Consider the following 12,715-nt stretch of genomic DNA (forward strand, 5'->3'; position numbering starts at 1 on the left):
GCACTCTGCCTTCAAAACCGGCATCACCGTTCGTTCAAGCAACAATATCATCCTTGCGCTCTCGCTGATCTTAGCAACCGAACACCGATCGTAAACGGCCTCGTTGATTGTGTGACACGCTACGCACTGCCCTTCCCTTGCACCCTCGTGACATCCTCCCACGATGCGAATACAATCGGGCCTCTCCCCATCGTTGCTCTTCTCCTCCGCCCTCTTGACCGGTCTAGCCTCGGCATCAGGGTTCGACTGCCACAATATCATCGCAGAGGGAAACAAATACGACCTCAAAGGCTTGCACGGCGTCCACACGATCTACCATGTCGACAAGACGGAGGACTACATCGTGAACACGACCTACGTGCTGGACATCTGCAAGGCGCTCGGCAAGGCCTCGATCCGGGGGGACCTGAAGTGCGGGACTTCAAAGAACGGTGCGTGGCTCGTTGGTCCTTTTTGGATTTCTAGAGTCGGATGAAAATGAATGATGTGCTGACTGTTGTTCTAGTCTGTGGATTCCAGTACAAGTACACCGATGACGGCTTGGAGGAGATCAGCCATGCCTTCCCCATTGCCGGACTGGACCCCCTGGGTCACGGCAGCAAGGACCCCGAGGTCACGCGGCTGAAGGGAGATGGGCAGGAGGGGCTCCTGCTGAAATTGGCGGGGGGCCAGTACGTCGACAAGGACAAGAAGAAGAAGGATGCCCGGGCGGTGATTGAGTTCCAGTGTGATCCCGACCGGTCGGGTCTGGAGGGGTTGGCTTCTGTGGAGGATGGATCGAGCGAGGAGGAGGAGACGCGCCGGCGGTTAGTGGTGCGGGAGGATGAAGGCGACGAGGACAAGGACAAGGACAAGGAGAAGACGGACCCGAACGACGGGTCGGATCCCTCGCGCAGCCTGCAGTTCGAAAGTTTCGGGCCGGCGGACGACGATTCGTACGAGTTGAAGCTGAAGTGGCGGACGCGCTATGCGTGTGACAATTATGCCCGCGACAGGAAGGGCGACGGGTCAAGCCATTGGGGGTTCTTCACCTGGTTGATCATCATGTACGCTTTCCCCGAATTCTGGCACATCGAGGCGAATGCTAACATAATCCTCTACAGTTTCTTCCTCTGCGCCGCTGCCTACATTATTTTCGGCTCGTGGCTCAACTACAACCGCTACGGTGCGCGTGGTTGGGACCTCCTCCCGCACGGCGACACCCTCCGCGACATTCCGTACATTTTCCAGGACTGGCTGCGACGGGTCATCAATACGCTCCAAGGGAGCGGGTCGAGAGGCGGTTACAGTGCTGTTTGAGGGATTTGATCTGTGGCATTTTTGTGGCAGTTGGCATTGGCACATATGTTATACTCCGACTCTGTGATTTCGATATACGGCATGTGCGTTCATTTGATGACCTGAGAAATACTGGGTCAACGGGGATAGATAGTACTGTATGATGAATGAGGTCAAGCCTTTTCAGCCTGTACTAATTGCATACTGCATGATCATTCTGACCTACCGGTTCTAGTGACTATGTCGGGGTAAATCATTACAGTGCAGTATCCTAACACAGCTATCGCTATGACTATGACCCTGACAAGGGTGAACCTTCAGTCTGACAATCTCCCTACACGCAAAGACATCACAGACACAATCAAACAAACAGACGAATCAGAATCAAGAAACACAAATAGAAACACTTCGTGGAGTTACGGAGTATGGAGAAGCCCAAAAATGGCGTCATCAGAGCTAAGATCTCATCATCGTCGTTGGCATCGTCATGGAACATGGATCATCAGAGGGGCCTGTCAAGTGCCAACCTTAAATACTGCTTAAGTCCTCCTCATTGCAATTTACCCACTTTCTTTTCTTCTCGGTTTCCGCAGCGGCGCCTAAGCCTACACTTTCATGGCGAATTGCTTCAGGTACAGGTAGTCCGGCATGTTGCGGTCGACTGCCTCGCGGATGCGAGCCGCGGCCTCGGGGCCGTACTTTTCGCGCCATTCGGCGTCGTATTTTTCTTCGGATTTGGGAGGATGCTGCTAAGGTTAGTTCCTTCGTTTTATAGAGAAGAGAAAGGGGAGTGCTACAGGTTTCTTCGCCATCAGGCCCTTCGACTCGATCGCATCGTTGTGGAAGCCGCGCCATTTCTCGAACGCGTCCCGCGCAATCTTGTGGTCCTCGTCGGTGTCCCAGCACAGCATGGAGGGATCATAATCGAGCCCGACGCTGCGGCAGAACGCCTCGATCATGGCGGCGGGCTTCTCGAGCATCTCGTCTGCGTCGACGACGCAGATCTCCGCGCCGGACTCGTGGCCCGCGCCCAGCCCGGGGACAACGGGTTGCGGCTTCTGGTTGTCGGTGAGCTCGTTGGCGTCCTGTTCGCGTGTGGCGATGTGCGGGCCGACCAGGCCCTCGCGGCGCAGGTAGTCGAAGACGCGGCGGAGCTCGTCGTATCCGGCTTCGAGGGGGTCGTAGGTGTAGAAGCCGGTGATGTCGTCCAGGGGCGGGATAGTGCAGCGGAAGTAGGAGGGGACGCTGTAGTGCGGGTCGCGGATGAGGAAGGCGAAGTGGAAGCGCGACAGGAGCTCCTTGGGCATCACGGTGGGATTGCCTGGTTCGGACTCCGTGTCGTACGGGTAGGGCTCGCCGGTCCGGGACTTGGGGTGACCGTTCTGACCGGTCTGGTCCACGCCGTTGCTGCCCTGGTCGACGTGGCCGTTGGCCACGCCGTTTTCTTCACCGGTGGTTTGTCCATCGGTGCCTACGCCGCGCTTGATCCTCTGGAGTGACGGGGCAATGCTGGCAGGCTTGCCGTCAGGAGGAAGAAGGTAGTGGATAATATCCTTGATGAAGACTCTCTTTCCCTGCATCAGGTAAGTATCGTTGCGAAGACTGGGGCCTTGTGATTTCGGTCTGTGCAGGGAATCATTGAACCCAAAATCCGCGGTCAACGTCTTGACGGACCGTTTTACAGGAGATTGGAGAGAACCGAGGTAAGTGTAGGTTTTCTCCCGGATACGGCCATGGCTCTCATCATGGCGGAATGGCCGGGGAGATTACGAGAGAACGAGGATGAGGTAGAATCAAGGAAATCAGAGGACAAAAGGGAAAAAAGACTAGGGTCGGACCTCGTTCTCGGCAGCTTCACGCTCGATTCTATCCAGCACCGTCTTGAAGGTCGACTCGCTGAATCCGCTGTCCAGACGGGCCTGTTCATCATCGGCGAATCTGGGGCTGAGCCTCTCGGGACCATAGTAAAAGGCATCACCAAATGGCTCGTGGATACATTGTATAGAATCACGGCGAGTCATAAAGACCTATGATGAAAGGGTCAGTCACTTGTCCGTCTAGACTGTGCGTAATGCAAGGAGTAGCAAGGGGGGCAGTATTACTCTTTCAAAGGCCGTGGAACATGCTCGAGGATGGGTAGCAACAAAAATCGGTCTCTGCGACATTTCTGATGAGCAGATGTCAATGGAGTCGAAATGACAACCAAGGTAGCAGTTTGTAGTTATGAGCCGAGTATTACTTCAACCAGGGCGTTTCACCACCGGCGTAGTAGTCTACTGGGTTGAACTTCTGTCTTTTTCTTTTCCAATCGTATACTGTATCGAGACAGCAGGGACAATCAAAAGAAGAAGAGAAGCGTCGACGATAATCCTATCCGACGATCAGATGGGTCAGGTCAGGACGGCGAAGAATGCTTCAAGATAGGGAAGAAGCGGAAGTGACCAGGGGACGATGCGCAAGCTTTTATATGCAGAGAGAGATATGGCACAATGAGGGGAAGTCGAGTTTCGTTTCTTTTTCGAATCGGAAAAAGTAAATCCCTATTAGTTCAGTGGATAACCAAGTCAATTGGAAGAATAATAATAGTAATAGGAATGAACGAGATGGAAATCGTCTGGACGTTGAACCACGTTTAGCTACAGCCCGTCCGAGACAAGAAGGTCTGCCTTGAGGCGCTGGAGACGCTGCTTAAATCTACGGTTGTTATTTGTTGGATTAAACCCACTTGGCCAAAGCTACTTCAGAGATATCTCCCTCGGTGTGTGTGATTAATATTGTATGATTGATGCAAGTCATTCCACAAATCCATCTGAAGATAGAGGTACCTAAGGGTTGATATTTATCTACCCCTCCACATAAGAAAATTGAACAGATTGAGATCTACTTTCCGCTCCATGCCACGAATTGATTCTCATTCATCTTTCTTTAATCATCAACCCTTGATTCGCCGCCTCCTACGTATGTCAGAAGGAACAATTCCGAGGTCTAACCAAGTAGTGGAGTGGATTATGCAGTTCCTGAACCACGGCCGCAACGAGGGGCTTTCCTGCACCACAAAATCAAGCAGAAAAAGTGGGGGAAACAAGTCCGCAGGCGTTTGAGAGGCATGACGGTTTCTGTCCTTGTCAATTAGTGCGCCTTAGCTCTGAGATATCGAGTACCTAGAACTCTAGCATGACTGTTCGTTGGTCGTAACAGAAGAATATCCCTGTTTTGCCCTGAAGTAGCTGAGGAGAACAGTGTGTCTGGTCAGTATCTGGTCAGTATCTGGTCAGTATCTGGTCAGTATCTGGTCAGTATCTGGTCAGTATCTGGTCAGTATCTGGTCAGTATCTGGTCTGATGGGAGATGAACCAGAAAGGATCCCGCTTTGACGTCATGGTTGGGTATGTGATTATGAGACTGATAGAATGAAGCTATATACCACGATAGTTATGGACTATGGAGTATCGATTCCGCGTATTCCGAAAGTAACCCTCGTTGATCAGGACACTGATAGCTTACCTATTATTATTATCCTCAACGTACAGGCAGAACGTGGGGTGGATCATCATCTCTCCTCTAATGGGCCGACTCGACACTGAACGCAGTTTCGGGCGTTTTCCGTTACCTTTTCAGCTTCTATCCCTCGTTCAGCCAGATTAAGTTGAACAGCAGTGGCAGAAACGGTCTGATCGCTCAGTGAAGACCGCATTGATACCTTAATATCCAATATTGAGTGTGTTGAAGGACGCGATCATGATTGGTCCAGAGCAAGGCAATGAGGCAGAAAGGCAACAAGGCATCCACAAAGCTGGCTCCACTTCAGCCAATGGGCACATCTGACAGCTGTAGTCAGTGATACCGACAGCTGCGATGGTATAATCTTATATAATTTGATTTAGTAACCTCGCTCGTCGGATTATAATATCGAATAAGCAAACAGCCTCGGGATTTAGCTGCATAAGTATTAAATATTAGCTACCTCAGTTACTTGGAGTACAGAGTACATACATGTACATGTGTCGATGTCATTATCACGTGACAGATGATCGATTGTTCTGGAAGGCGGTGGAAGCAACTCGTGTCGTCATGGCGGAGGGAGAGAGTTCTCAGTGCTGCGAAGAAGAATAGGCTGATGATACCCAACTCCAGCTATATCTAGCTCCCCTCTCATCCGCGCAAGCTGTTTCCTTTCCTTCCTTTGTGCTTTAGATACCCTCGCATCAACATTATTGTTATTATCTGACACTTAGTTTCGTTTCACAATGAACGGTGCTCAGTTCACAGACAGAGCTAACAAGGCGTTATTGGACTCGAGCCATCTGGCCGAGCAATACGCCCATTCTCAGATTCTCCCTATTCACCTCGCTCTTGCTCTCCTAAATCCTCCACCAGATGACTCGAAAGATCAACAAGTTGCCTCCCATCCCTCTCACGACTCTTCCGCCGCCCCTCTCTTCCGCCAGGTCGTCGAGCGCGCTCATGGCGACCCTCAGCTCCTCGAGCGTTCCCTCATGAAGTTACTTGTCCGGTTACCGAGTCAAGATCCCCCTCCCGACACAGTGAGCGTCTCACCCGCCCTCGCCAAAGTCATTCGTTCTTCGACCGAGCTGTCCAAGACGCAAAAGGACAGCTACGTTGCCATCGACCACCTCATCCTCTCGGTCGTTCAAGATTCTCAGGTGCAGCGGGCACTGGCGGATGCGAATATCCCCAATGTCAAGCTGATCGATACGGCGGTACAACAGATCCGTGGTACACGGCGGGTAGACTCCAAGACCGCCGACGCCGAGAGCGAGAATGAGAACCTCAAGAAGTTCACCATTGACATGACTGCTCTGGCCAGAGAGGGCAAGATCGACCCCGTCATTGGTCGTGAGGAGGAGATCCGTCGAGTCATCCGGATCCTCAGTCGACGGACCAAGAACAACCCGGTGCTGATCGGTGAACCCGGTGTTGGTAAGACCACCATTGTCGAAGGTTTGGCTCGTCGGATCGTGAACGCCGATGTTCCGGCCAACCTGGCCCAGTGCAAACTCCTTTCCCTCGACGTCGGCTCGTTGGTCGCTGGTAGCAAGTACCGGGGTGAGTTCGAAGAGAGGATGAAAGGCGTTCTCAAGGAGATCGAAGAATCCAAGGACACGATCGTCTTGTTCGTCGACGAGATTCATCTCCTCATGGGTGCAGGCTCTAGCGGCGAGGGAGGTATGGATGCCGCCAATCTGCTGAAGCCCATGCTCGCTCGTGGTCAGTTGCATTGTATCGGTGCAACCACGCTCGGCGAATACCGCAAGTACATTGAAAAAGACCAAGCCTTCGAACGACGATTCCAACAGGTCTTGGTCAAGGAACCTTCCGTCTCCGAAACTATCTCCATCCTCCGTGGTCTGAAGGAGAAGTACGAAGTACACCATGGTGTCAACATTCTCGACGGTGCCATCGTGGCCGCGGCCGAACTGGCTGCCAGATACCTCACTGCTCGTCGACTCCCCGACTCGGCCGTCGATCTCATCGATGAGGCGGCTGCCGCCGTCAGAGTGACCCGCGAGTCGGAGCCCGAGGCCCTAGACAACCTCGAGAGAAGACTCCGCCAGTTGCAGATTGAAATTCATGCCCTCGAGCGGGAAAAGGACGATGCGTCCAAGGCCCGGTTGGAAGCTGCCAAGCAAGAAGCAGCCAATGTGACGGAAGAATTGCGGCCCTTGCGTGAGAAGTACGAAAGCGAGAAGCAGCGCAGCAAGGCGATCCAGGATGCCAAGATCAAGCTCGACTCGCTCAAGGTCAAGAGAGACGAAGCGGAGCGGTCCGGCGACACTCAGACGGCTGCCGATCTGGAGTATTTCGCCATTCCCGAAACCAAGGCCTTGATCGAGCGACTCGAGGCCGACCGCATCAGGGCGGACGAGGAGCGTCGTGCTCGACATGGCGATAATGGCGAGGCCCTGCTTGCCGATGCGGTCGGGCCCGATCAGATCAACGAGATTGTCGCCCGTTGGACTGGTATTCCTGTCACCAGACTCAAGACCACCGAGAAGGACAAGTTGTTGCACATGGAGAAGTACCTTGGCAAGATCGTTGTTGGCCAGAAGGAGGCCGTGGCTTCGGTCTCCAATGCCATCCGGCTACAGCGGTCCGGTCTCAGCAACCCCAACTCGCCTCCAAGCTTCCTCTTCTGTGGTCCCTCCGGTACCGGTAAGACCCTCTTGACCAAGGCGCTTGCCGAGTTCCTGTTCGACGACCCCAAGGCCATGATCCGGTTCGACATGTCCGAGTACCAGGAGCGACACTCGCTGAGCCGGATGATCGGTGCTCCTCCCGGCTACGTTGGACACGACGCTGGCGGACAGCTGACCGAGAGTCTGCGCCGTCGCCCCTTCTCCATCCTTCTGTTCGACGAAGTCGAAAAGGCAGCCAAGGAGGTACTCACGGTTCTCCTGCAGCTCATGGACGACGGTCGGATCACCGACGGTCAGGGCAGAATTGTCGACGCCAAGAACTGCATTGTCGTCATGACCTCCAACCTCGGAGCCGAGTTCCTCGCGCGCCCAACCACCAAGGACGGCCGCATTGACCCTCAGACCCGCGAGCTGGTCATGGGCGCGCTCCGCGACTACTTCCTGCCCGAGTTCCTGAACCGTATCTCCAGCACCGTCATCTTCAACCGGCTCACCAGGAAGGAGATCCGCAAGATCGTCGACCTGCGCCTGAACGAGGTGCAGCGCCGTCTCGAGCAGAACAACCGCAACGTCACGATCCAGTGCACGGAGGAAGTCAAGGACTACCTCGGCGACGCAGGGTACTCGCCAGCGTACGGTGCCCGTCCTCTGGCGCGGATCATCGAGCGCGAGGTCCTCAACAAACTCGCCGTTCTCATCCTGCGTGGAAGTATCCAGGACGGCGAGGTTGCACGGGTGGTCATGCGCGAGGGACGCATTGACGTTCTGCCAAACCACGAGGTTGAAATGGAGGACGACGAGGAAATGGTGGATGAGGATGACGCGCTGGCTGAGATCGAGGATGGAAGCGGCGACATGGATCTTTATGAGTAAAAGCTTTTTTCTGAATTCACGACAAACGAGTGATGAGCTACGACTTTGATTTTGTCATTTATCAGGCGTTATAGGGTTTGTTTACATGCATGACACTCTCAGACTTGTACATAATGATGATAGTCATGAGTATTCCATGCCTTCAAAATAGTTTCCTCGTAGTCTACCACGTTCTTCATCTCCTTCTCCCGAAACCACCTCGCAATCTCCCCCGTCCGACAAAACTCCACCTCATCCCCCCACCCCTTCACCCAGCCCAACAACCGCTCCACCATCCCAATCACATGCGCCATGCCACTCGTATCGGGATGCATCAGCACAGGGAAGATGGGCTCGACCTCGTTCTCGCGAATCCACAGGAACCGATCCCGCCACAGGTTCTCGATGACCCGCACATCCGTGTACCCGTGCGAGTTGGGCGTGTGCGGCAGGAACTGCATCGGCGTCATGTCCTCCATGTACCAGTTGCAGGGGACGCAGACGAGCGGGCGGCGGTCTGCGTTTGCGCCGCTGGCTGGGATCGGGTGCATCCAGGTGGAGGCGGGCTGGGAGAAGTCGATGGGGTGGAGCGGGGGACGGCGCGGGGCGAAGAAGGGGTGGCAGTCGTGGTCTGTTAGTGATGCGTCTATTGAGGATTAGTACTTTAGACTTATAGTGAAGGGGGCAGGGGCAGAGGCGCACCGTATTCGAATCCGAATTCCTCGAGGAGATCCAGCGTCGACTCGCGCAGCTGGTAGAGGGGCGCGCGGTAGCCGGCGGGTTTCCTGCCTGTGAGCTCTGTCGCGATGTCGATGCACTTGACCAGGACGTCGCGCTCCTGCTGCACGGTCATCTGGTAGGCGCCTTCGTGCGCGTAGCCGTGCAGCGCGATCTCGGCGCCTGAGGCGACGACCTGCGCGACCTCGTCCGGGAAGCTCTCGGCTGAGTGGCCCGGGATGAACCAGGTGCAGCGGTCGGCGAGGTTGAGTTTCGTGAGCATGCGGAGCAGCCGCGGGACGCCGACTTTGGCGGCGAAGAAGCCGGCGGAGTAGTCGGCGAGGATGTTGTCCGGGTGGTGGCCTGTTCCTAGCCAGCCGGAGACGGCGTCCAGGTCGATGGATACTGCGACGCGGATCTTGTTGCGTTTGGGTGGTGATAGGGTGCGCGGGATGGATTGGATTTGGGCCAGGCTTGTTGTCTCCGGGTTCGGGTTCGGGTTTGATGGATTGCTCTCCTTCCAGAGGAGGCGGCCTTCCATGCCTCCGTCGACGCTGAGGCATTGGCCCGTGATATGGCCTGCTGCGCGGTGCGACGCCAGAAACGCCATAGTACGTGCGACGTCTTCTGGTCTTGCGATCTTCTTGAGGGGAACGCTATGATTTCGTCAGTGATAGTCTTCCGGGCTTGTTGACAGAAACATACGTTGCCTGGGCTTCGGCCCATAGTTCCTTTGGATCATCCAGTCTGCCTTCGATCATGGGTGTGTCCACCCATCCCGGCGCAACGGCGTTGATTCTCGCCCTGCTATTGAGCCGGACAATCTCGTTCTTCACGCTCTTCACCAATCCATACTGGAGACCAGCTTTGCCGGACGCGTACTCGGCATGGCCCTCCTGCCCGAAGACCCCCGTCTCGCTTCCCGTCACGACAATGGCCAGATTATCCAGTTCCCTGCCCAGAGTCTGCTGTGCGGTCCGCGCCGCGCGCAGGAAGTGCTTAATGGTGAGGAACGTGCCGCGGACGTTTGACGCTATACGTCTTCTCCCATGTTTCCAGCGGGAGCTCCCAAATGGGATAATCGTGACTTTCATCGGTGATGCCGGCGTTGGCAATGAGGATGTTGATGGGCCCGAATCGCTTGACGGCGAGTGCGATGCCGGATCTGATGGATTCTTCGTCGGAGATGTCGCCGCGCTGGATGTTGAGTCGGGCATAACTCTCGCCAATGGTGTCTGGGACCTCGAATGGGCGGAGGTCATATGCTGTTACTTTGCATGCTTGGTCTGCATCCAGGCTCATTAGCAGCCTTCAATGTAGTCCGTATAATGCCATTTACGCAGTTCATTGACCAGTCCTGGCCAATGCGCATTACAGAAACGGTCGCAGTCTCGCTTGCCACAATTGCGACGCAGCGTACATTCTACGTAGCAGGTACGGGATTTGAAAAGGCAATGCAATGCGATCTACACCTACCTAGGAATTCCTGAACGGCTCGTTGTCCAATGCCGCCAGCAGCACCGGTGATGAAAACATGTAGGCCCTCCAAGCCCAAGAACGAGGGAGAAAGTTCCCCTGACATGTTGCAAGTTGCAACGTGCTAGGTAGGAACTGAACGACGCCAGGGTATGACGAATAAATCAAGGTAAAGTCGGTTGGCAATCAATAGTGGCCGATCTCTTGCTTACCACTGGGCCGTGCAAGTGCACGCTCCTTGACGAACTATGCCTCTGAAATTAGGAACCTTAAACGACGTGTTAGTGTCTACATCGGCGCGGAGAAGCACTCGGCCGCACTTACCGTGGGAAAAAGCTGCTGGGAATCATAGCCATCGCCAAGTGCATTCATTGTCTTGTCTATCGAGTATCGACAGGATGATCGTCCATCATCACGCAAACATGCGGGGCTGCTCAAGTCACGTGTATTGTCCTTTTGTATACAGAGATTCAAAATATCTTCCTTTACTTCGTCGATTACCCTTCGGTGTAACCGGCGAACAGGCACAGTGGCCGTGCGCCGTGCCCGATCTACTCTGTACCCTTGCACCTGCGGCTTAGCGAATCCAGTTGGTGAAGCCCGCATGAACGTGGACTATGGATTGCCAAGCAGTACGGCCTCGAGGTTCGCAGCCCAGAAACTACTACCATCCAGCCTAGGTACATGCCAACTGAGATATCCTCGGAGCTGGACAAACAAAGTAGTCTTCCGACCTTAGCACGGACAACAGGCGAACTGATATCCACCTAAAAAGACATGACATGACGTCCATGGACAGGACGTGTGTACATTTAGTCTAGTTTAGACTAGCAAGGATTGTAATCCATCAACTCGCGAGTCGCGACAGACTATGCAAACGCCACGTGGAGCCCATGTGTGGACTTGAATGAATCGTTTCGCTTACACCCTTGAGGCCTTGACTCTTGCGACGACAAACTTGACAACCAAATTGTATATAATTTTCAATGCCGAATGTCCGTTCAAGATCGATCTTTTTGTTGACACCTGCCTAAAAAGAATGCAAGTCGTCCATATCAGGAAAATGGACAGATTGACCAGCAAGATAAAACGAACCGTGGTTCAGCAGGTGGAAGAAGCGCACCCCACGGTCCTCAGCTTGATCGGTGTCCTTCCAAAGTTTTAGCTCCCTCTCCGCTTGAGCTGAGTCGAGCCTATCCTCTCAAGGAATTTCGTACCAAACTTAGGCCGAGTTGAGCGCAGGACAACTCCATTAACTCCGGAGAATGCGGTACCCACTGCCAGTGGAGCTCGAGCTCATCGGCCTGGTAGCTGTCCCCGAAACTTGCCAAGTTGTTTCACTCTCAATTCCAAAACAGAGAGTAGTCTAATGTAAGTTGTAACCGAGCTTGTGTACGTAAGCAAGGTACACTAGGTAAGGTTGCATTTGCATTTCATTCCAACTCCCGGTGGCGGAACATGATCCGATCCCGACCCTCCGTCTCTTTGTCGCTGGGGTGGCTTCTACTTTTGGCAGGACCCCACTGTAGGTCCTAGGGAGTTAGTTTGTATTCACTAAATCTTAACCAGGGCCGAAAGGAGACGCTTACTTGATATGGCTTGGTAGCTCGCTGCCGTCTCGGATGACGCCTGCCGTTTGAGTATACCATCGTCAGGTACCTGGCCCAGGTACCGAGGTAGGTACTTACCCCGATGGCCACTGGTTCTCTCGGTGAGCGGTACGGATATTGTACAGGAATAGGTAGTGCGTGATGATAGATATGCTTCTCATCTACAAAATATCAGTAATCAGAGGTTTGGATATCCCATTATCGACTACGGAGAGCCAAGTCCTTGGCCTGCGCAGCCTAATCTGAAAGATCGAGAAGATTTCCTGATCGAGAAAGGCGGCAGTAGAGGTTAGACTGGCTTCATAGAATCAATCAGAATTGATTTACTTCTCCGTTGTGAGTAGGACAGTGGGCAGGGACGAAAATGCAAATTACATATTCCCTCTTTCAAATACAACGATACCGCAATGCCCCACACTACCTGACGCAATTCCCGGGAGATCTGCAGGAAGCGGGAGTGGAACACAATACATACCAGCTGAAAATCTTGAACATTTGTCATATCTGCCAAATTTTTCTCATAATGGTTTTCACAATGGCATTGGACGACCGGATTTGCGAATATTCTGGTTGTGCGCGATCCTAATATTCGCCTTCACGAATCAATTCAGGACTTCCAGCATT

At 53.8% G+C, this 12,715-nt stretch overlaps 4 protein-coding genes across 4 annotated transcripts; 2 read left to right on the plus strand and 2 right to left on the minus strand.

Moving 5' to 3' along the window:
* Nucleotides 1–163: 163 nt before the first annotated feature.
* Nucleotides 164–1,299, plus strand: Aspvir_008899 (autophagy-related protein 27; the record flags this gene model as incomplete). Its single annotated transcript, XM_043272055.1, has 3 exons — nt 164–431; nt 506–1,046; nt 1,104–1,299. The coding sequence occupies 3 exons, from the start codon at nt 164–166 to the stop codon at nt 1,297–1,299; spliced, it is 1,005 nt and encodes a 334-aa protein (XP_043127990.1).
* A 584-nt stretch (nt 1,300–1,883) lies between these two features.
* On the minus strand, nt 1,884–3,443 carry Aspvir_008900 (uncharacterized protein; the record flags this gene model as incomplete). The annotated part of the gene is made up of 4 exons (XM_043272056.1): nt 1,884–2,024; nt 2,076–2,852; nt 3,117–3,305; nt 3,381–3,443. 4 exons carry the CDS (start codon nt 3,441–3,443, stop codon nt 1,884–1,886), a joined length of 1,170 nt encoding a protein of 389 aa, XP_043127991.1.
* A 2,082-nt stretch (nt 3,444–5,525) lies between these two features.
* Nucleotides 5,526–8,309, plus strand: Aspvir_008901 (ATP-dependent Clp protease ATP-binding subunit; the record flags this gene model as incomplete). The annotated part of the gene is made up of 1 exon (XM_043272057.1): nt 5,526–8,309. One exon carries the CDS (start codon nt 5,526–5,528, stop codon nt 8,307–8,309), a length of 2,784 nt encoding a protein of 927 aa, XP_043127992.1.
* Nucleotides 8,310–8,407: 98 nt separating this feature from the next.
* Aspvir_008902 (SDR family oxidoreductase/polysaccharide deacetylase family protein) lies at nt 8,408–10,587 on the minus strand (the record flags this gene model as incomplete). The annotated part of the gene is given in 5 exon segments (XM_043272058.1): nt 8,408–8,934; nt 8,991–9,661; nt 9,711–10,003; nt 10,020–10,291; nt 10,482–10,587. 5 exon segments carry the CDS (start codon nt 10,585–10,587, stop codon nt 8,408–8,410), a joined length of 1,869 nt encoding a protein of 622 aa, XP_043127993.1.
* Nucleotides 10,588–12,715: the final 2,128 nt, after the last annotated feature.

This window comes from Aspergillus viridinutans (assembly GCF_018404265.1).
Source record: "Aspergillus viridinutans IFM 47045 DNA, scaffold_7, whole genome shotgun sequence".
NCBI classification, from domain to species: domain Eukaryota; kingdom Fungi; phylum Ascomycota; class Eurotiomycetes; order Eurotiales; family Aspergillaceae; genus Aspergillus; species Aspergillus viridinutans.